This window comes from Daphnia magna, linkage group LG9 (genome assembly GCF_020631705.1).
Source record: "Daphnia magna isolate NIES linkage group LG9, ASM2063170v1.1, whole genome shotgun sequence".
Lineage (NCBI taxonomy): Eukaryota > Metazoa > Arthropoda > Branchiopoda > Diplostraca > Daphniidae > Daphnia > Daphnia magna.
This window is the reverse complement of record NC_059190.1, coordinates 295,807-319,556: the sequence shown is the minus strand read 5'-3', so window position 1 is coordinate 319,556 and position 23,750 is coordinate 295,807. Positions and strand designations below refer to the sequence as shown.

Sequence of the window (23,750 nt, the reverse complement as noted above, 5' to 3'; positions counted from 1 at the left end):
AACCGATTTGCAAGGACACTTACAAATTATAATCATGTAAAATAATTAAAATTATATTCGATCATTTTTCACGGTTGTTGAGCAAGAACGTGCTTCAATTTCTAATTGCCCTTATTCTTTGCTCTACATTTCCGCCAGGTTTATGTAACTTTGCATTGAGATTTGAAATCTAACCATCAGTTGAGCCCAGTTTGCTGATCTGCGTGCACGTGGAATTTCAGAAAAGATTTGTTTTCATGGACCATGTGCTCTTGCTCGAAAGGTATGGACATAGAATTGCTTATAGGATTAACAGTACCTTAAATGCCTTCACATGATTTATGATATTGGTTGACATTAATGTCTTTTGGGGCTTTTCAAATTGATGTAAGATACCCCTGTAATAACTTTGCAAAGGCTAAAAGGGAATCAGTGTCATGTAACTTTCTAGAGTTATGACCTGGCGGGAAAAAAGAAGTAAAACATACGGACATGCCTTCCTCATTATCATCAATCAATGAAGTGAAGGCCATAACTTATTTCCTTTAGTTTGTTCTCTAGTTTATTAGTAGACGTTGTGTTCAACTTGTTAGAGCTGCATTTCTACTCGCAGCAGCCTTTGACCTATTGGGTTCTTCGTCACTCCCAACATATCAACACTGTGTAGCCTGGATCTTAATTTTTATCTTTTTGTAATTGTTGCAGGATCTCAGTGTCTGCTTCCCTGGCTGCCATCATCAATTCAAAACCTGCCTTGTGATTGTCCTGAAACCTCGTTGAGGTAGGATTGACTGATTCTCTTCATTATTAGCTTAATATCATTTTGGCTAGGTTGTGTGGGCTTGAACAAAAAAAAAAAAAATAACTGTAAACAAAGATTAGGTCTTGGCTTATGTCAACAGAAAACAGTTTAGGAAAACAAACAAAAAGTAGAATTGAAGGTTACACATCGAAAGCTTTAAACGAAACGTAGAGTGAAAAGGTTGGTGGCGGTCGCATTGCTCCAGTGCTTGTCTGTTGATCGTTATTCAAGAGCTCATATAGCCATGTATTAATGTCAAGATCAAACGCAGCAACGAAGCGAAGGGACCAAATGAAGTCTGTCATTGGAGAGCCAAATTGATGATTTCCATCCCGATCGCTACGTTATTGGCCTTGGATAAACACAGTAAAGCAACCTCTTTATAGCAATTGAATTTTCTTGACGAAACAGAGCACTTTGTCTTTTGCCCTGGCCTCTCTTGTTTCTTGTTTAGACGTTCGATTTTACCAATTGTTTCCGACACAATCATCAAAAAGGGCGAGAGTTAGCGTCATGCTCCACTGATTTTTCCCTAGAAACGCGAATATCAAACTTGATTCGACACGACTTTGAATCGACTGCGTTAGTCGTCAGACACTCGGGTAACACACTTGTAGCCCATCGTATACGCATCCATTGCAGTCTCCGGCAGATTGTTTGCCAGTAGAATTGTCTACATTCTAGTCGTTGTGCACCCCGTATAGCTCGTCGCGCTGTGTTTGAGAACATGGATATTGACTGTGCACTCATCGAGGCGAAGCTCCTGTCTCTTTTCTCAGTGTCCTCCTCCCTCGTCGACGAGATTGCTTGTTCTTTCCTCATCTCCTCATCTATGTCTACACGCGGATAAGAAACTCGAGCAACGTACACAAGGCTAGCGGGGGGGGAGGCAGTAAAAAAAGAAGCGAGAAAAAACAAGGCATAGATTCTCATGGGCAAAGACGCCATCATCATCCAGAGTTTATATATATATATATGTATCGTCGGTCTCCTTTTCTTTTTTCCTGCCGGTAGAGTTCGAGTACTTGCAATATGGGTGCATGGAGGAAAAGAAAGGCTGAGAATCTTACAACAAAAAATGAAGCATGCAGAGCTCATGAACGTAATCGGTTTAGTCAATAAGATTCGTTGTCGGCAGAGTTGACGTATCATTTGGTGGGATAAAGCGAAATGTTACACATTGATGTTAATGGATATGGCGCATTAAGACGAGTCTGTGCGGATATCAGCTGTGTATGGGAAGGAGGATCGGTGGGCCAGAAGCGGAAATCCTTGTACTAACAAGATTCCTCTTGTTGGTCGGGCTGAGTGCCTGTCACCAGTGTCTAAAAGAGTCGACCGTGTGTACTGAAAGCGCGATCGAACATCGGGAGCCGGGTCTCTAAAAAAAAAGGAATCGATGCTCAAGTGAATAAATCAAGAATGGACTTCATGATGTAAAGACACGCGACGTCGCTCTCGTCAACCCGCAAGAGTTTTTTTCGTCGATAGAAATGGCGGTTCCAAATTTCAGTAGTAGAGCTGCAGCTTATTTACACACAAAATGTCGGCTGACTCGAAGTGATTCAATTAGATATGAGCTCCGTTTCTATTTTCCGTTCACTGGCATTCGTCAAAGACGTAAAATCCTAAGAAAAAACGGGTTTCCTTTTTTTCTTTTTTCCATTGACTGCCGAGGGAATCCAGTTTGCGCGAAGCCGATGATGATCTGTCGCTGCACTGGAACGTTCATGCCCCAGAGGAAGCACACAAAGTGCGTGCATTTCTAGAATCTTTGTGCTTTTTCGGTCGTGACCAGGTTGAGAGGGCTTCTACAGAGAGAGGGCCGTCAACTCCGGCAGCAAAACAAATTTGCGCATATCATTGGTATTGGTCATGCACGAAGAACGAAATCCCAAACAAAAAATGGCAGCTGTCATACTACTCGAAAAAAATTTTTTTTGGGGGGGGCACTATCGATGTTGAAAGGAGGGGGACAAAAAGAAATGGGCAGCAAAGTGTACAAGAGGAAGTAAATTGGATGTAGTACGTACAGTAGAGTAGGTCGCATGGAATGATTGGACGGGCGGAAGTTTGCCAATGCCGCTGTTTGAGAAACTCTCAAATATACAAACCTTTGATCCACGCTGGGCGGAGCACAACTTCCATCACTTTCTGCCTCTCTCATTTACGATGCGAATACTGACTATCCACCATAGTATTGCATTTGCAATAGCAGTGATAGGGAGGGTAAAAAATATCGGCTTCTGTGTAATGTTGCCATCTCAATTTCGGTCTTATTTACCAGCAAGTCATCACGAGATGATGTCGACGGCGTATGGGCTTAAACGAAAAGGTTCTCGTCGTCGTCGTCTTACGGTATACTATATTGTGTCATATACTGGACTCGCTTTTTGTTATGCACCTCCGTCCGCATGTGCGGCCTTTCTTTTATTTTCCTTTTTTTTTCTTTTGCGGGAGTGACGACCGGGTTGATGGGACCTGTCGTACGTGACACGACTCAACAAATCTCGATTGCCTTTCTCATCAACTCCGTGCGCCCCCTTTGGCCGTGTGTTGGGCACGTCATTCGAAATCAAATCCATTCCTATGCACTGGAATATATCGTAATTGAAAAGGAAATTGCACAAAGCTGGCGCCATTTTTCTTTTCTTTTGTCTTTGCGGAATTTTTCATTTTCTTAGTTTCCAAAACATTTGGTTCGCAATTTTGAAATTTCCGCAATGTCTTTTGGATAGGGCGACCTTTCGATTGGGTTAACCATCCATCTTTGCTGGCTGCCAGCAGATGACGCAAGTTAATTGACTAAACGCCTCTTGGATTTCATCAACTGAAAAAGAATCTTTAGAGCGAGGAACACAAATGTAAGCCTCCTTGAGGCTGGGGCTGTAGCGGCAGCATCAGTGTATCTGTCGACGTGTGCATGTCAAACGCATTTCCATGTTGTATATGTGCGCACTTGCTTGAACCATCATTGGAATGTTGTGCGCCTTCATGCGTACATTTTGGTAATCTAGCGAGCGTTGCCTTTATTCCAAAAATACTATACAAACGCTGTGCGGCATTGTCGTCTGGGATACCATATGCACAGCATTAGTTTTTTGCTTCTTTGAAATATCAACTGTAAAATCGGATGCACCCGTTATTCTTACATTTGTTTCAAAAGTCAAAAGATTGAACGGAAACAAAAATTGCGACCAGATGTGCGGTCTGGAAGATCGTTTTTCTTTTTCCCTTATTTTTGTTGTTGTAATATTTGACTTGCTGGGAAACAGATTCTCTTTTTGATGTCATGTCATGCATTGTTCCCAATCACAGCCCCGATGGGTGGAATGGAATCCTTGGCTGCAGAACGGACGACGTAACGCCTGAAACGTCGTCTGCCGACTCGATGTGAAATGCCATTTCTTTATATTCCCTCGTCGAGAAGGGAAAGAAAAAAATTTGATGTTTTTCTCGGCAATTCTTGTTTATTTGACTCTTTTCGCAACCCCTTTCGTTGGACGGGCGTCGAATCAATAGTAACAAAGATCATTGACACTAAATAAAGAGATAATCATAAAAAAAAAGAAGACGCAGAAGAAGTAGTGTATCTGAAAATTTTCATGATTATGGCTATCCATTTTTATTTTCTGTCGGAATGCATCGCGAGTTAGGGGTCATCGATATACGAAAGTCCAGCGGAACTGTTGATGGCGAAGGCTCCGTATAACTGTCTTTCCCATCGATTTCTACGTCCATAATCACAACCCTTTTTTCTTTCTGTTTCTTTGAAGAAGAAGAAGAAGAAAAAAACATTATTATGGACGACAGTTTGGCCCATTCTCAATGGCCGTCTTTGGAAAGATGGTTAGAGTGTCTTGGAAATAAAAAAAAAGGAAAAAAGGTGGGGGGGTGGGTAGCAGATAGCTGTACACCATTGGGGGAAAAATTGACGGCCAAAAAGGTGATGATCTGGCGACGAAGAGGATGGGGCCCACTTTATTGCGCGTGTGCGTAAACTTTGCAGGGGTTTGCCCAAGTCATGCGGCCTTTTTTGGCCAGCGCACAGTTGGGCCACACCAGCAGTCGTTGAATCACTCCCTTGTCAGATCGACTGACACGTTTGTTCGCTTGCCTGTTTTTCTTCAACACTTTCCAGTCACGATTCTGCCGCCGCCAATTGTTTCTATCGTTTTTATTTGTTGTCTTTCGCTTGAAAGAACGAAAAAAAAAAAAAGTTTGATTTCAAGAAGGAAATCCAAGTAAATAAAGGAGGTTGTGCGTGACGTTATTGGATCAAGACACGATGAACGACCGATGAAGAAGTTCTCTCTCATTCCGGTTTCCGTGGTTCATTATTGTTCTTTAGCCGGCCGTTCAATGGACGGACAGAATGCGAACGAGTGGATGAGTCGGTGTTGTGGGCGAACACGACGACCTTATGGCAAACGTTTGTCCAGTGTGGCGTGTTTCCTTCTGCTGTTTCTCATGCTCGTTCTTGGATCGCGTAAGCTCACCGTTCTTTCTTTTTCCTCTTCTTGTTCACCGGCATATTTTTTTCCCCTTCTTCTTCGTGGGCTTCTTTTAAGTATTTTTCGTTCCGACCTTCTTATGCGAAGGGGATTTCATTTGATCTCTTCTTCGTCTTCTAGTACTTCATCTATTGCAATATCGCCCACGGTTCTAGACAGAAATTTACGACCGACAGAACCATCTCCATCATCCCTTTTCCCGCTTGCAATCCAGACTCCTTGTGCTCCCGTTTTTAGTCTTTTAATTCCTTCCCTTTACTTTCTTTTTCCCTTTCCTCTTCCATACTTTATTCCACGCACTCTACCAGTTGAGTAGGCTTTCGTAAGAGCTATGTTATTCGCTTTTTGGAGTTCTCTCTCATTTCGCTATGCAGAGAGAGAGGTACAAAAAGAAAGAAAAACAAAAAAAACCTTTGCATTACAATGTTCTTGCGCCCTACTTTATCCACCGCTAGTCCCAGCCTAGTCCCGGCCCACTCACGCAGGTGCTAGGCTGATTAATGCTGCAATGCAAGTGATTATGTACACGCAGAGAAAGGTGTAGGAACTGGAGGCATTCGCACATCGGCGCACTATTTTCCTGTTCGCCGAATGGTTTGCTTTTTCTTTAACGTTCTTATTGATGTATTGGTATTCAATAATATGAGCCAAATCGGCTTTAAATAAAGCTTCTTTCGATGTTCCTTTGGGCCGTTTGGGTCGACAGCAGTAAAGCAGCACCTGTCGGCTTCCCGTCCGCTTTCAATCAAACATTTTCTCTTCAACTCGTGCGATTTGACGGCTTAGAGCCAATCGTCTTGGATGTAGCGCAGCTATTGTGCATCACTCTACAGGAGCGAAATCTGTTTTCTACTTTGTTTTTTTTGTTATCAAAGATCAACGGTGGCGCTTCACAAAAACTTGTTTTAAGGAAATTGCATTATTGGCTGGGATTCACCGAATCCGATCGCGTATAGACACAGAGTAAAAAAAAAAAAGATTTTCTTTTAAAAGCCGAGCTTTTCTTTAGCGCCATCTTTGTTATCTAACTGGATGTTTCTTGCGGGTGAAATGAGCCATCTTTTTATGGCCGTGCTCTTCTTTTTCTTATTTATTTTTTGTTTTGTTCGCGGGATAGCTGTTGCGACGTCGTTGGCTTCATCAGAGAATCTTTGGCTCTAGCAGAATCTCTAGTAGCCTTGTTAGGATTGTCACACGATCCCTGCCAGTTTATTGCTGCCTTGGATCGGCAACGACTGGCCTTTTTTCTTTTCTTTTTTTTTTTTAAATATAGATTCTAGCGGCACTTGATGGTTTAGCCAAGCTTTTAAAGGCCAAAACTGAACGTCGCTAAAGCAGCAGTCGCTTCATTTCGTTTCAACTTTTGGTCAACCGCGTTTGCAGCACTTTGGCTTGAATACTATCGGAGAGCCACATTTGAATTGGGCGGGAGTTTTGAAACTTTAGACCAAGAAGGTAAAAACAATAGGATGTTTCAAATAGCTCTCGAGTGTGTGTTTGGTGAGCAGGAATAGTCCGCGTTCTATTCTTCTTTTGCTATTGAACTGTCAAGTTTTCTCATTATAAACGAACCAGTCGCATCAGTTGGAGAGGAGGAGGAGAAGGACGTTCTGGATGACGTGATGGCTGGATGAGAAACACTATAGCAACTCCACTTTTGCCACGACAATCGAATCAAAAGCTTTCATTTTCTCTGTTTTCTTCAGCTATTTACTCGCTAGCTGTTTTGCCATTTCCAATTTTCAAACTAATAATCAAAAGCAATCAATAAGTTCACTGGTCTTGTTTTTGTTTTCTTCTGCTCGTCGCCGTAAAAAGAGGGAAAGGGCAGCGGACGAAACGAGAAACAAAATTGTTAATATCCTTTTTGAGCAGTTGTGAAAGCGATTCGCTCTTTTTCTATTGGTTGGTAGTTGTTGTAATAGTGGCCCCGGCAGCGTTGAAATCAATGTAGGAAATTCACGAGACGATGAATAGCTCATTCAGTCAAAGCCAAAACCGTTCGTCTGTTGGATTGCAAAGGCAGCAGGGCGTATTGATTATGAATAAGCATTCGACTGAATCAGCATCGTTACGATGGCACCGAATTTCTCGCCGAGATGAGCCGATTAACGTCGCAGTGCTCGGTGCTTTTTTCTTACGTAAGGCAACTTTTTCTTCTTCTACCTTTTCTCGAGGAATTTCTCTCCGTTTTTTTAGGTGGGGGCATTAGCGTCGCTCTAGAGGCCTTGATGTGTTTGTTTTTGTGGTGTATGTCAGCACGTATGCGGGCGCCCGTTCAACAAACAGCTGGATGTGTTTAGAGACAATGACATGTCGACATGTCGAACGCAAACTCTCTCTCTCAATGGACATTAGATAAATAAATCAATAATATAATTTTAAAAAAAATTAATTCGAACCGAAAAGAGACGTCCGTTTGCGTGTAGACTATTGTTTAAATCGCTGTGATATCGAAACAGGTTGGAAAGTCGTTTCTCAGAAATTCCGTTCTCTATTTGTTTATAAAATGATGTTGACGCAAGAGTGACTTGCTTGGTTTTCGGGGTTTTCGGACGGGGACAGAAGTTTTCTAGAGAACGCTGTGCAATGTACTTTTTGGCGATGGTTTGTGCGTTGCCTGCACGTTCCATTCAGGTTGCTCAATGGTTGCCATCGAAAAGCTGATTGTCGAGGTTATTCATTGTCGGCAAATGTTTTATCGCAGATGGATTGACGTGTACTGTAGTAGCAGGTCATCCGTTCAGTGCCCTCTCGCTGAAAATGGCGAATATTGTCTTTGGAAATCAAGGCAGTGAACACGAAATGCATTTGCATATTCCGTTTGATGGCCATATCGATTGAAACGGCCAAATGTGAACGTCTACGTGCATCACAGCTTGTTGCAAAGTTCAAGGGTAGGCCAAATGTTTCCGCATGAATTTGCCAATAGAATTGCGTCGGTGTTGCTTCTGTTTTTGCATCAGTCGGACTTGTGTAGCAATTCAGCAGGCAAGGCAAACACGGGACGTCGTGGCACGGTGCGCTCCAAGTGGATGTGCGTGCAGTGCATGTAGGAGGGCGTCGTTGAAAACGTGCTATCTTATCCGCAGGATGGATGGGTGGGTGGTAAAGAGAGAAGCTGACCGGTACGAATTGAGAGAGGATCGATCCATTCTCTCGTAATAGTAAATTTTTTTCTTTTGTTTGTTTTCTTTTTTTTTTTTTTTTTGCCTTGTCCTTTTCCTTTTCCATCGGCGATTCATGAGATGCGGTGCTACAACACATCGACACGCGCCAGCTTTTCCCCCCCACTCCTTTCGGCTTCTCTAAACAAAGAGACGGGCCTCAATGACATGCCCCACCTTATAGAGGGTTGCCCGAATGGGATAGGCAAGGATTTGCAGCTTTTTTCGGGATTTTCCTTTTGTCGCCCTCTTTTTCTATAAATGATTTATTCAAACGCAGAAAGGAAGTCGTACACACATCAGATACCGCTTCCAACTGATTTGTATTTTCCTCCTTTTTCCCTTTTTTTTTTTTTTGGCTTCTTGCTTTTTGCTTCGATCGGCCGTCGCCTTTTGTTTGTGACGGATCGTTGCGGATGTACGTAGCGTACTTGTCTACTACCAGCCATCGATCTTTTTCCACTCAAACTCGACCAGCATTAAATTGATGATTTGCTCTTGCGGCCACGTTTTCTCTTGTCTGCAATTCCGTGCGGGGTGTTGTCGCTCTTTTAGCCCGAAGATTGCGTCAATCACGTCGTCGATATTCTCTTGTTTTTTAACATGTTTTTCATGGTATCGTTGTTTGTGCTCCGGCTTTCATCGACACACCGTTACGACCAGTTTGAAGTGGTCGTTCGCGGGACATTGCGCGAATTGCACCTCTCTTCTTCTTCTTTTTATCTACACCGAGTTTTCTAATGGTCTTTATATAGTTTGAGAGCGTATGCGGAACAAGAGTTGCGTGTCAATAACCATATACTACTACCATACATGTATGTTATCTCTGATGTTATTGTTGGAGCACACGAATAATGAAAAGAATGCGAAGTAGGGTGCGTGTCTTGCCCTTCTTTTGGTAACAATGGGAAAATAACATGAGTCAACTATTCGTTAACTTTGTAATAAAACTATCGCCTCGGGAAAAAAAAGAAAACGAAACGCTCCTTTCGTGCTTTGATACCCTACAGTCGAATCAACGAGGTTAAGAGGATTACACTCTAGCCCCACTCAACCCCAAAAGGCTAGTCTCCATCGCATGGCTAGCCCCCCACCTTTTTTTTGTTGTTGTTGTAATCCTAACGTAGCCAACACCGGAAAAACAGCTGATGATCGTTTTTTATCTGTAAAAAAAAAAAAGTTTGTTTTATTTTCAGTGTAGTTTCATTTTTCTTATCAGTTTTTATTTTTGGGGGTCGACATTTGTGAATGGGACGCGTGGACGTCACGATTGGGAGTTTGCGAATCCAAATCAGGGTTTCATTACTCATTGCGTCCGTTAGAATTTATTCCTTTTCTTTTTCTTTTATGTTGAAAGACACAAAAGAAAGGGGATTGTGTGGCCGTGCGCGGGTCTCATCTCTGCTGCTCTCTTGCCTCTGATAAATCAAGGAGGTCTTTCTCAACATAGGAGTCTAGCTGTCGTCCGTCGGGAAATGATAAGAGTCGCCGTACAATGCTCCCGAAGACGACGTAGGATGTTCTTTATTAACAACAGCTAAACTCATCGTCCGTTGACATGAGACTGATTCACCGTCATCTTTCTACCATCATCCACACGATTTTCTTTTTGGCCCCCATCTTTTTCTTTCTTTTTCAACAAACAAAAATGTAAAAGACATTTCCGATATGGGACACGGTTGAGAAAAGAAAAGGAAAATTCCTGCGGGGAGCAACGTTCCGGTTTCGCTCTTGGGTTGAAATGGCCGATCGTACTGACGGGAAAAGAAAAGAAAAAAAAAGAGAAACCGGACAGCCGTGTGCCTGTTTAACTTTGATAAGGGCGTATGTGGGTGTCTACGTACGTATATACATGCCTACTCTCCTCAGCTAGTCGGCAGCATGTGTTGTCGCTAGTGAGTAGAATAACGATCCAAGTAGTCAGCATCTTATTTACTTTTCATGACTGTTTTTTTATTTATTTTTTTTTTAGACCACATTTTTGTTTTTTTTTCCTTTTCGTTATTTTGTCTACGTTTGACAGAACCAATATTCGTTCCGAAGTTGGTTACCTTTACATTATTCACTAGCGCACGACCCATCTCAAGTCATTTCACCAACGGCTTTGGTATCGAGTTGCGACGAAAATATCGAAAACGAGTCGACTCGAATGAAAAGATGAAAAATAATCGAATTGCATAATGAAAGGAGTTTTACTTTTTTGGCTGGGGGAGAAGAGGGAACGAAGTCGATACGACGGACGAATAAGCTTGAAAAGTTTCCAACTTGTGTACGCGCTGGAACCGTGTCCCGTTGATTGGCCCCCAAAGAATCATTGATCTAAATGAGGTTGCCTTCATCATTGATCAAGGCAAGTTTCTCGTGTCCTTCCATCCCCGTGTAAGCCACACACACACACGAAAAAAAAAAAAAAAAACCCAAAAAATCGAGTTAAATGATTTCGTATTGTGTGTTTCCAAAACTTGAACTTCTTCCTTGAATGTGATCGTATGAGCACGAAAAGAAACACTAATTTCCATCAAATTGCGTCGTCTTGGAAACCAGAGACGCCATCAACGGTGCATGCATCAAAGAGTTTTTATTTTTGTCTTTCTTCTTTTAACCGGACATTGCCGAATGATTGACATAAATAGTCAACAGACCTCTCGTCAGTCGTTTTCCGTTGTTGATGAACTGAAGAATGACGATTAATGGCACAATTTTCAGGCAGACTGCAAACATTTTTTTGTGTGTGTTTGTTTGTTAGTTAACGAGGTGTCACCAGTGGGTGTTGCGTGACATTTTCCAGCGCGTACGGAATTGCCTGGAAGGTTCGGGGTGGTGGGAGAAAAGAAAGGTCAGCGTGTTCAGTGGTGGAGTCGCTTCACTTGCGAGTTTCTACAATTTCACGGCTAATGCCGAAACGAAATGAGAGTAGGCTGCAAGAGTTGGACACTTAATAAGCGTCTCGACTCTAGATTTCAAAACAAAAACATGTCGACAAGATTGAAAAATCTCTTAACTTTTTGGCGTGCGACAGGAAAGACAGAATGTGTGCGCATGCATGGACTATTTATGAATTCGCCACCGGGGACTCTTTTATTATTTCCTGCTCGATTCTTGCACTCTCTAAGTCTGCAAACTTTTTCGTGCCATTGCTTTAATTTTTTTCTTTCGCGTGTTTCCCGAAAACTTTGCATTTATGCATCCTTATTCGAGACTTGTTTTTTTTCTTTCTTTCTTTCTTTCTTCTCTTTGATTTGTTTTGTGGTTTTTTTATGACAGTGAGCTGACAGGTTGACGATCTATCCCCGAGTTCCCATCATATCTTTTCGTGGGCCGTTGCAATGGAAGTTGCAATGCTGGAAGAGACTCACGAGGGAACACGCACAAATCGCATGGGGGTTGCTCCACATCTTCTTCCCTGCTCGCCTTTCTTTTGCTGTTTATTTTGCGAAATAAAAAAGAAGGAGATGATGATGATGATGATGCAAGGCGAGTCGGCTCTGATAGGAAAGCTGTGGAAACAAGAAGAAGAAGAAGAAAAAAAGAAATAGCCCAACACCGCCACCAGAGCGATAAATACAAGAACGAATGTAATTTCGTGTTACGCAATTCCCGGCGGATGCCAGTCTGTGTACTAGATAGTCGAGGAATATGGGAACATGGGCGTCTAGAGAAACAACGTAGAAGCAGTTGAGAGAAAAAAAGAAAGAAAGAAAGAAAGAAAGAAAAGGAGCTGAGGGACGAGTAAAAGTTTTACCTCTTTTCCTTATTGCCGATTGCCTTTTTGGTTGATGAGTTTTCTCTCTTCCGAGCTTTTTGATGTGTCTTAATCTTCAATGCCTGGCCCCTTATTTCTGCTCGCGATTTATTGAAACATTTTGACGCCCACATTGAGCCACGCGTTCGTGCTTAAGTTTTAATCGCCGTGCATCCATGACGTTTGGCTTTCCTGTTGCGATGGCCGACTGCGTTCAAAAGACGTCAGCAGCTTCGAGATGGTGCACATCTGCTGTGTACAATCAATGAAGAGGTGACTAAATCAACGTTCATCGTTGAAAGCTGATTTTTATTCAATTTTGATTGGGTTTATCTCTTTGCTACCTTTTGTTCCGCTTTTGGCAAGGTGAGAACTGGGAAAGATACAAACAAACGCAACAGCACGTACAGCCCGGATGGAGGGGGCAGGGCAAAGAAAAGAAGAAAAGAAAAAAAAAGACGTCAAGCGTATCCTCCCTGTCGTTGGAATAAACTTGAAATGGGTGTTTCTAGTCGGTCGTTTGGGGTCGAACGATCGTTCGTATATTTCATCTTTGTCACGTACTTGGCTGAGCCGGCTGTCGTCACGAAACTTCGGCGCTCTCTTTTGACGCAATTTTGGTTTTTTTCGCGTGCGTCTTTGATGGCGTTCCATTCCCCATACTTTTTTTTTTTTTTTTACTTAATAAAACGCACTGAAGCAAATAGACAACAACGAAAACGAAGCATAGCATAACATTTTTTTGTTTTGTTTATGGTCTGTGGGAGGGACAGAGGGTGGGTTAGGTGACAGAGCGCGTTTTCTGCTATGTATTCAATTACGTCAGACACGCCAACTTGTCACTGGCAGCGGCTTCGAAACTTGAAGGAAGAAAAGTCGAAAGAAAAGAAGAAAAAGAAAATGCAAAAGTCACTAGCAAATAGAATTGCTTGTCGGCTCTATGTTTGTTTTGCCGATATATAGTTGGCAAATTCACATGCTAAACTCGTGTTGTGTGTGTGTGCAAATGTTAGATTTGCGCGAATCATTCCGAAGGCCGAAGCAAAAGTGGTGTACATTGGCATAGAAAAGATGCACAATTCACTGCACGCTCGTCTCGTTTCTGTCTGTGTGTTTGTGTGTGTTTTCAGTCTGTTCGCTCTGTTCGCTCGGTGATTGTTCAATATTTGGGTTATTTTTAAAATAAATACTTTTGAACAGGACGTTGCAATGGCGCTATGGAAATTCGCGATCCAGCATCCAGCAGCAGACACAATGGCGGCGCAAATCATTTCGTCGAAGATGACGAAGACGACGATGGCGACGGCTTGGTGTGGCCGACCTTGTCGCTTTCGCCGCGATTCCAGCACATCCCACCTCCGCCCCCGCCCATCATTTACGGCCCGTTTTTCGAGCCCGAATTTCCGACCAATATCAGCGTCCTGGCCGGACAGACGGTTTTGCTTCAGTGCCGTGTCATGGACCTCGGTGATCGAGTGGTACGCCATTTTATACTACATTTATTCATCAAATTATAAGCGTTAATAAGCTGTGTGTCGTTTGACTGTGAAGGATTGCATTAGTATCGTTGTGTGTTTATGTAACGGATAAAAGCAATCAGCGTGACTGTTGATTGACTGACTGACTGACTGACGACTGGACGGATAAACCATGTCATTTTGCATCGTTTTAATCAAGAAAGGATGAGTGCCTTTACATGTCAACAACACGCTTAATTATCATCACCCGTTTCTCAGCTGCGGTGGTTTGACTGGCCGCCCTCCCTTTGCGCTACCAGCACTATCCGCTTTTTGATAATTCGGTTGTGTTTGGAGACGATCCAAATCACCGTTAGTTTTATTTATTTTCTTTTAACGTTCCGACTCTGCTTGGCCGTAAGCAAAAAGGGTTTTCGGGGTAAGCAGAAAGGGTGTCTATTCAATGACGGAAGCGAATTGCCACTAAAAATGTGAGCTGATGGATCAGCCTTTTACCTATCACACACGTGTACCTCCGTCTCTTTTCTCTCGCTTTAATCCTCCTGACGTACTACATACCGTCGTTTTTGTCCTTCCGGTGCGGCAAACACACAGAGACATGCTCGGCAGTGAGTGATACTCTCTGCCATCTCGTCTTTCTCTCCAACTATCTGACTGTCTACGTGTGTGTGTGTGCGCGTTTTTCTTGTCTCTAATGGGCAAGCAAGTCCAAGGCAACACACGTCAATCGATCGATGCCGTAAACTGCGTTAGTGTTTGCACAGAAATGCGTTCGGGACAACTGGCGACCGCCTAATACGTCGCTAAAGATCAGGTTGTTTGCGTGTCTCTGTGACTGGAGCCCAATCCGTCCGTGGAAGCCATCCATCAGTCGGAGAAGAATTGAATAGCAATCGGTCTCTGTCTTCTCCACAGTACAGTGTATTAGCGCTCTAAATTACAGCTTTATCTCTTATGATGATGTAATACGGTGCCAGATGATAATCTGGGCTCGCCCTTTCTCTTTAGTTTCGGTGTCGTGTTGTCAAGTGTCTTTGGCCGGTCCTCGATCGTCTTTGTCCGTGTTGTTCAACCAAGAAAAGAGCCGATGCGTGGAAGAAGAGGATAGAAGAAAGAGACTCTGCTGGCACAGTCGATGTGTATTAACAAGACGTCAACTATGCAGACTAGATGTATATAGGCCTATATGTATAACTGCAAAGTCGTGTGCCATGAAAAGAGATGAAAAGACTTTGCGATGGGGTGGTGGGTAGGATAGGAGGACGGACCACCAAGACAGATGCTTCTTCTTCCGTCAAGCCGAAACCTCTTTTGATGCTGATGATCGTGGTGGGATACGCTTTCATCATCAAAAGCATATCATTGCAAAAGGAAGGATTTTTCCCGAGTTTTTCACTCTTTTCTTTTCCGTCTACGGATATTCCACGCGAAAAAGATCGGGGAAAAAAGAAAGAAAAGGAAGTGTTGATGAGGCAAAGCAGACATCCGCATTGCCTCTCGTCACTTATCCTTTTGCGTCCGCATTTTTGGAAACGTGCCTTACGCTCCGCCACGTTTAACTTTGCATTTTTCTTTTCTTTATTTTCTAAATTGATGGAAAGATTTTGTTTTAAAAAATCTGATTTTATTCCTATCATTTTTGCTTTTCGTTTGATCAAATATCCATTTGTTGTTGTCATTGTGTGTGTGTGTGTTTCAGGTTTCGTGGGTTCGACAATCGGATTTGGCTATTTTGGCATCGGGTGGAGTGAGCCACACGAGCGACAACCGAATCACGGCATCGGCTGACGAAACGCTGACCGATTGGGAACTACAAATCGCTGAAGCCCAAACCAAAGATTCCGTAAGTATTTCTCTTTTTTTTTTTCTTCTTCTTCTCGCAACCGTCTTCTTGTAGTACGTAGTACACATTTAAAGAAAAACGAGGTAACACGCACGCCACTGGGCATCGATTCGGTGACACGAATGATTGAAATCGCCCGATGGTTCTCATAATATACTTTTAGTTTCCCCCATTTACTTAATGTATTCCTCGTCTTTCTTTTGCCGACGAAAAAATGTATTGACATATTGTACATTGCATTTATATTATTTATTTTTTCCTTCCCTCTTTTCATGTCCCCGTGCTGCTGTTGCTGTTGTTTTTGGCGGTTTGGACGAATCACAGGGCTTATACGAATGCCAGGTCAACACGGAACCCAAAATCAATTGGCCCGTTACTGTTCACGTTGAAGGTAAGTTTAGTCACGGACATTTCTTTTTCTTCTTTTGAACCATTTCACTGGAGACGTGGGACCGCAGTTTGTGTACTCGTGTATCATTGCCTGCGTGAATTAATCAGATGGTCAACTGAATAATTCAGCCGCCTTTTTTGTGTGTGTGTGTGTCACACCTACTTCGCATGTTGAGCTGCTTAAAAATGGAACAACTTGTTCCAGTTCGCGTAAAAACAATACGCAAAAAGGGCCACAATGGCACGTAAAAGTTGATGGCGTGCGCGTCTCTCCGCACCCTTCCAATTCCCAGCCCTTTTCTTTTTCTTTTGCCGTCGTTCTGTTACGACTAGACGCACAGTCGATTGATTTATCCTGAAGTTTATTCCTTGCTGCACTGTCAATCTCATCGCCTCTTTCTTTTTCCTTTCCTTTCTGCTCGTGTTTGTGATATCGACGACGTCAAAACGTATAACTGTGCCAATCCCGCAGTCTGAGTTTGTGGCATTATTGCCACATAATTGGCCGGACGAGGAAGATGTAGGAGGAAAGAGATAACATTTTCTATCTGGAGCGACGGTGCAATAAAAACAAAAAAAAACAACAAAACAAACGAGGCATGATGGCAAATTAAATTCCTTGTAAACAAAAAATAAAAGGTCTGGCTAGACACTGTGTAACTCTCAGCCATCATTAGCGGAAGAAGATTATGCGATCGATAAGGGGGGGGGAACGATTGCCAACGCAAGACAGCTATTCCCAACACCATGTGTACACGTTATCCTTCCTGACGATTGCGAGAAAAGTGGAATAGAAAATGGGGCAAAAAATGGGGGGAGGTTGGGATTTGCAGACATATGGTGAACGTGAGTTTTTGTGGTGAAAGGCATGTCTTATCTATTAGTTGGCCTCCCGATTCGGTCGAATCGTTTTCTATGGAAACTGGACGGATGTAGCGTGTGTGTATGTGTGTGTGTGTCTTTCCCCGAACTGTTGGGATCCATCAGGAGCTTTACTAAACCCAGTCTGTCGTTTCGGATCCTTGTCCCGTCCGTCTTTTTTTTTTTTTTTTTTTGTGGGTTGACATCAGTGGTTCATTGATCGTACATATATCGAACAGACTGGCCTGACTGTTTCCGTTTTTTTTTTTTTTTCCTTTCTTGTCCTCCGTCTGTTTCCTGCGCCGCACTAGCACTGTATGTCTTGCGTGTATGGATGGACTCTGTGTGTTTTCACCGAAGAAGAAAGGAAGGAAGGAAAGACCTACCGTCTATTCAAGTGCGTCATTAACTACCCAACTGACCGGAGGGGGAAATTAGAAGCCGCAGTGTTGTGCTGCAATAATGGATGACTAGGGGGGAGAAAGAAAAAATGAAACGAAACGAAAGAGTTGATGGTGTAGGATAGGACGAAGGCGGTTGTTAGACAAACTCGTTTGTTTCTCTATGTGTGTGACTGTGTGTGTTTGTCTACAGATAACACGTACGCGTGTAGTGCGGCAGTAATTTTCACGATCCGGCGTGCCATCTGTCAAGACAACGGCGGAACATGGGCTCATTTGATGCGAGTTAGACGAAGCCAACAGATGAGAAAATGGAAATGAATTGGTGGTGTTAGTGTGGCGTGCAGACCGGATGAAAGTCGGCCATTAAAGCAAACGCCACAAGTCCGGCGAGTCTGTTGAGACGGATGACATGATCACGATTCATAGCTGCTGTCAGCCAAATTGACTCTTTCGCTAGCAGTTATAGACAAGGCATTTTCATTTCTTTTCATCTGGCTTTTATTTTATTTTGTTGTTTCACTTTCGATTCTTGGGATGGGCCTTTGGCGAGTGTGTGCGCCTTGCATGGCTTTGCCAGAAGAAGAAAAAAAAAAGAGGGGGCAGAAGAAGGACGACGACGACCCATCAAAGACGATCAAGTTGCAATAAAACAACAATAGTTGTCCAATAAAACACTGCTGGAGCGAATCTTTTTCAGCGATTTGTCGTCGTCCTCTGCTGCTCTCCTTTTTCTTTCTTTTTTTCGCGCATCCGATCTTTCTTGCTCCTCTCTTTCCTTCCTTTCTTTACATTTCCTTTTATTATTATTATTTTTATTTTTTTTTTTTTTGTCAGCAACTGTTTGCCCAAAGTTTCCTCGAGTCGCCATGGAAAGTTGATGGGCTCGTCTTTTTCACGAGAAAATCGATCTCGCCGGATATAAAAATTGAATGGAGGTAAAAAGAGACGAAGGCACTTTGATCGAGTCGATGCGCTCTTCACAGGTTGTTCACCATTTGCGCGTTTCTTTTTTTGTTGTTGTTGTTGAACTTCTTTTTTTCTTTCTTTTTCGCAAGAGGACGTTAAAAGCAATGGTGTTTTCTTTCGCGTTTTCCCCTCCCCCCTCTTTGCTGTGCTGGCAACTTTGATCGTGTTGTCTTGTACGTACCGCGTTGCAAATGCTGGCCAGCAGGAAGAAGTTTCAAATAAATTTGAATGAAAAGTAGTCGATGGAGCGTAAAGGGGGAAGCCAATATAAGTTGGCGAGTCCGTGTATGTTTAGGCTGCCGCTTCCTCCATCCGATGAGGTGAGTCAAAGAACAGCTTTGTGCTCTTTCCTCGCCGCTCTTTTTTTTTCAAGAATTGCAAACTTTTATTATTTAGTTTGTTTTGTTTTTTGATTTTTGCGCTTGTCTTGTCGCGCCTGTGCGTGTTTCTTTTGGTTGCGCCTTTCGCCGTGCTCGCTCCAAGCCCCAAAGTGTGTAACAATAGCGCAATAGAAACGTGTAAAGAGAGGCGGGGTTGCGTGCCGTCTTGTTCGAATGGAGTGCTGCACAGCAAGCGAAGCACTGAATACGGAAATAATCACGCGGCAAAGCGCATAAGACATTGATCGCCTAGCAAGGAGGATTCGATAGTAGACGTGGCATTTCGCCCCCCCTTGTTTGACGAGCCAGAGACCTGTGCACGTTGAAGCATTGCATTTCAGAGAGCCTGTTACTCTCCTCTATACAGAGAGACACGCTCAGCCCGGAGACGAAGAGAAAAGGAAACAACAGAATGCGAAGAGAACGAATCGATAGCTTGATGTCGAGAGGCGAACGGCGAATGGCGAAAGATGAACGAGACAGAGACAGAGAGAAGGAGACAGCGATGAAACAGAAGAAGGAAATGAGATGAAGCTTTGCCAAGACCTTTTGCAAGTTGAGTAAATATACGGCACGGCACGGCACGAAGAAATGGACACGAGGGCCATCTCCATGTGCGGCTTGCTTTATTTGCTTTCTTCCTCTTTTCCTCTTCCTCTCCACATTGTTCTCCCCTTCTTCTATTCTCAACTCTCTTTAATAGAGTCGAGATGAATTCAACTTTTGCGCAAGGACAAATGAAAGGCTGAAATGATTGAACTTGTCATTCCATCGATTGCACAACGTCGACGAGTTCAAAATTCAAAAAGAATCCGATTCAAATCAAATTTGTTTCTGAGCCATCTTCGTTGTTAAACTGATCACCTTGTGTGCGTGCGTAACCGCAACACACGATGCTGCGCTCTAATTAAACAGAGCAAAGTCAAATTTTTCTTCTTTTTTTTTCTCTTTCTCTCTAATTCTAAGTTGGACGTATCGTGACTTGAATCATCATCGCAACAAAGTTGACGGTTTTTATATCTCCCTTTTTTTCAACTGTGCGTTGAATAATTCAAGAGACGGGCCGATTAGCACAAATTAGGCAAATCTCTATACGAGAGAGAGAAAGAGAGAAAGGGGAAAAATGAATACGAGACAGACAATGGCATAAGATACTTTGACTGGGCTGGGGGAGAGGAGGGAAACGAGAAAAGAAGAAGCGGAAGTGAAGAACGGAAGCTTTTCATTGGAGTGCTGTGTAAGACACAAGGGAAAGACGTTTTCGAGTGGGAGTGGGATGGGGGGGGGACTGTACGTCGCCAACTAATTCGATGGAAAGAGTCGGTGCCCACTTTTCTTTCTTGCTCCCCTCGTTTTGCGATGAACTCGGCGTGGGGCGATGTTTTTCGTCTGTTATGTACAGCCCTTGCATTCGGCAATGCATTGCTCATATATTTCATCGTTTCTGTGCCGACAGAAATAAAAAAGGATAATTCAAAGACTTGAAGAAAAGGGAAGTGTCATCTAAAGGGATCGCAGATAAGGAAGAAACTGTCGCAACTTTTTCCTTCCTGTCGTCGCCTTTTCCTCTAGGAAGAAATAAAATAAAAAAAAGAGAGATGTGTATAAATAGATAAGAAAAGGAAAACATGAGTGGAACGGCCGGAACAAGTCTCGTTTCTCAGTTTATTGAATCAGCTCTTTTCCTATGTCGACCTTCTTATTTCATATGTGCGTTTTACATCAACTCGGAGCTATACATCTTTTGTTGGTTGTCTATAGCCTTGTGTGGCTACATCTTTCTTGTTGTTAATTTATTTTATTTCGCATTTTTGTTTATCTCTTCTTTTCACCCGCAATCCTTAAAAAAATGGGCATTCAAAAGAGAAATATTTGTTTGACTATTTGGGCGGCCAACTTCCATAAATGTAAATGTTCTTTTGAAAAACGGAAACAAGTTAAATGGAGCTTTTTGACTAGTTGGCCATTTGATGTATTCCCCCACCCCTTCTTTCGTCTTTATCTATCGGGGGAATCAATTTCCATGTGTTATGTCATAGAGAATATAATTTGCAGGCCGACTTGTAATCACGCGTCCACGCGATAAAAAAAAGGCTGCGCTAAATGGACGTTTGTTGAGTCACTTTGGTTTTAGAAACTCTCGATGACGGCGCTCTCAATCCGTGCGGAATGATCCGGGGGATGTGCTCGAACCGCCCGCTTTGTTTTACGGCGTGTTTTCTTTTCGGTGACAGAATCTCTTAACTGCGTTCGCGCCTCCTCCGCCTCCTCCTTTACCCGACGTGACCATTGCGCATAACGTAGGCCTTTCTTTTCAGTTGTTCTATTTTTGTTTTGTTTTGTTTCAACACTCTATGGTCTTTCTCATTCTCTCTCAAACTGAGCGCATCACACAGCAAGTTTAGCAGCAGGTCGTGTCAACTTTGCTCGAGTGGTCGTTTATTTATGCGAGATAAACAGATGAAGAAAAGACTGGTAAATTCCGTTTGTGTGAGCATCCGAGTTGCGTCAACTTCTCCTCCATGTTGGCACATAGTTGCTCATCGACCAAAGTAGCTTGCAGTCCGAGTCCGAGCTTCTGCCGAGAAAAACGGCGAAAATGCGTGGCCAACTTCCGACTTTTTTCTCGCGCTCACGTCCACTCCTGATGCACTAGCAGTTGGTCGACTTGTTGATGATGACAAAGCAACAGAAAAAGAATTGTGTGCAACCGACTCCACACTAAAGACATTGGGAGTGGCGCAAAAACGAAACTTTTCCTTTTTCCTTTTCTTGTTTCTTTTCAGCTGTTTTACTTTTAACCGCATGTTGTTTTTGCCCGTCTCGACGAAGAAAAGTCTTAAGGGGAAAAAAAAAATGCGATTCACATGGTAAGAGCCGATTCATCTTCGTTGGTTAGACGAGCGGTTGAGGATGAGGGAAACGCTCTGCAAACAGTGACGGCCAGCAGCTTATCTAGCAAGTCTCATTTCAGTGAGATGGATGAACGTTGAGCCGGCAGTAACGCGAGTCTGACGACACACGCACTAATAGCCGCTCGGCGAGACAACGTCAAGATGAAAGAGAAACGAGTTAAGTGTAGTGCGTAACAGGAAATGGATCGAAAGTGGCTGAATTTGCTTATTCTTTAATTCTCTTATTGCCTACTGTATAAGTAGTTGTTGAGAGTAGGCATTAGATCGTCGTGATGATAAGTTCGTGATGACAGTCGCCGCCTAACGATGGTTTGTGTGAGTGATCGTCTCTTTTTACTCGGCACTCGCCGCTTATTTATCCGTGGCCCCGTTCTAAACAGCCGAGCAACGTACGACCAACCCACCACCCTGCCAAACGTTGATCAATAGCCAGAAAATGATGCTCTTTGCTCTGCACCACCTCCCCCTTCATTTTCTTTTGCCTATTCAACATAAAGTCATGCACATCAATATCTGACGTAACGACGTAACTCGCCACCAAGTTATTTATGTACACCTCATTGAATTTGACTTTGTCTTGATCTTGATCTACTTTTCCCTTCAAAAAATAGATAAATAAATAAATAAATATTTGACAGCTGCTCTAGCGTCGATAGTCGGCACCTCAGAGCTCTACGTCCGAACAGGCAGCACCATTAGCTTGACGTGCATCATTCAAGGGTCGGGTTCCATTCCACCGCGTGTCCTCTTTTGGTTCCACAACTCCAAGCCGAGTACGTACATGACTTCGATTTTTCAATTATCGGTGGTGTCCGTTTTAATCCTCTTGTCCGCTTTGACCGGGTGCAGTTGCGTTAGATTCGCCGCGCGGTGGGATATCATTGGAGACGGAACGGACGGTCACGGGCATGTCGTCCAAATTACTCCTCACGCGCGCTGCCCTTCAAGACGGAGGTAATGACCTGTAACCATATCTTCTCTTTTTTCGTTACTTTTAAGGGCATCTTCTAGATCTGTTTCTATTATTCAATTAATTTGGGTTTTGTGTGTGTGTGTGTTTGATTATTCTTTCCCACGTCACTGTTTTACGTCTCCCTCAATAATGATGATGAATCTCATTTGGATACATATAAAAGGGAACTACACTTGCGCCCCACCCGGCGCTCAACCTGCCGACGTCACCGTTCACGTCCTAAACGGTAACTTTAAATAATAAATAAATAAATAGAAATGGTTTTCGCTTAAAATCGGTGGCTTGAAATGGGATTACTTCGTTGTGGGTGGGATTGGATACGTCTATGCTCAGGTGAGCATCCGGCAGCCATGCAACGAGGGAACAGGAGTCCGTCGACCAATGGGGCAGAAAGGGCTGCCCATTTGGGTGCCAAATGCCTGTGGGCCGTTCAAGTAATTACATTACAGTATTCCATCCAGCGCTGGCTTTTTGGCAATTCGTCTCCGTCTCCAGCCACTTGAAATGATTGGAACGTCCGATACATTAGGACCTAGATGTCCGAACGGGAAAAAGAATTAATGTCAAAAAAGTTGATTTTTTTTTTTTGATTTTTTTTTTTTTTTTATAATGAGGGTTTGTTTTTGAAAAACTAAAGTGAAAACAAAATGTGTTTTAGCCTCCCTATTATATTCTTATTCCTTTTTATCATTATTATTATTATTATTATTATATCTATTATTAAGTATATTATATTGTATACGACGAGTGTCGACGTCATCTCGGGTGACATAGTACGTGACAAACAAGACATTCGTGACATTTTCACCTTTTTTTTCATCTGTTCATCCTATATCCCATTCATTTTTTTTTTGCCCGTTGTACTGTGTGCAAGAATGGTGATTTTTAAGAAGAAGAAAAAAAGGTAATGTTATCCTCCATATATTTCTATATAATGATATTAAGCACTGCATCGCCCTCTCTCCTTCCCAATCTGTATTCCAATTTCGATTATCATTTCTTATTATTTATAATGTAAAATTCTACTTTTCTCCTTCATTTCACTGGATTTTCTTAGTGAAATCAATTTTTTGTTTTTGTTTCCTACCAATCCCCAGTAAAAGCACGCCCCAGTGATGAAGATCGTGATGATTAGCTGGAAGGGAGAATGAATGGTCAGTGTTTGAACATAACAAAAGCAAAAAGCAACCAAAAAGAAAATAATATGTCAGTCATTAATATGCCTTTGGCTCTTGAGTTTGTTTCTTTTTATTAGAGCCAAAGGGAGAGCCACAAACAGTGTAATATCTTGTAGGACCTTTTTGTTTTTTTTTTTTTTTTTGTTGGAGTCGCCGTA

General features: G+C 42.8%; 1 protein-coding gene across 3 annotated transcripts; it reads left to right on the top strand.

Annotated features, from left to right (window-relative positions):
* The first annotated feature begins 138 nt into the window (after positions 1-138).
* Positions 139-23,634, top strand: LOC116930598 (protogenin A). Of its 3 annotated transcripts, XM_032937961.2 has the most exons (9): positions 139-262; positions 685-760; positions 13,405-13,682; positions 15,382-15,525; positions 15,850-15,916; positions 22,080-22,214; positions 22,291-22,395; positions 22,578-22,640; positions 22,748-23,634. In XM_032937961.2, exons 3-9 carry the CDS (start codon positions 13,422-13,424, stop codon positions 22,915-22,917), a joined length of 945 nt encoding a protein of 314 aa, XP_032793852.1. In that variant the 5' UTR covers positions 139-262; positions 685-760; positions 13,405-13,421; the 3' UTR covers positions 22,918-23,634. The 3 variants fall into 3 exon arrangements, with proteins under 3 accessions (XP_032793852.1, XP_032793851.1, XP_045035226.1); XM_032937960.2 differs by lacking the exons at positions 139-262; positions 685-760 and adding an exon at positions 4,825-5,270; XM_045179291.1 differs by lacking the exons at positions 139-262; positions 685-760 and adding an exon at positions 7,250-7,436.
* Positions 23,635-23,750: the final 116 nt, after the last annotated feature.

Bases quoted from the DNA above. Each gene is read 5' to 3' on its own strand.
- LOC116930598 (XM_032937960.2), top strand. From the start codon at position 5,081: ATGAAGAAGTTCTCTCTCATTCCGGTTTCCGTGGTTCATTATTGTTCT. The intron at 15,917-22,079 runs GTAAGTTTAGTC...AATATTTGACAG, and splicing joins CGTTACTGTTCACGTTGAAG to CTGCTCTAGCGTCGATAGTC. The intron at 22,641-22,747 runs GTAACTTTAAAT...GTCTATGCTCAG, and splicing joins CACCGTTCACGTCCTAAACG to GTGAGCATCCGGCAGCCATG.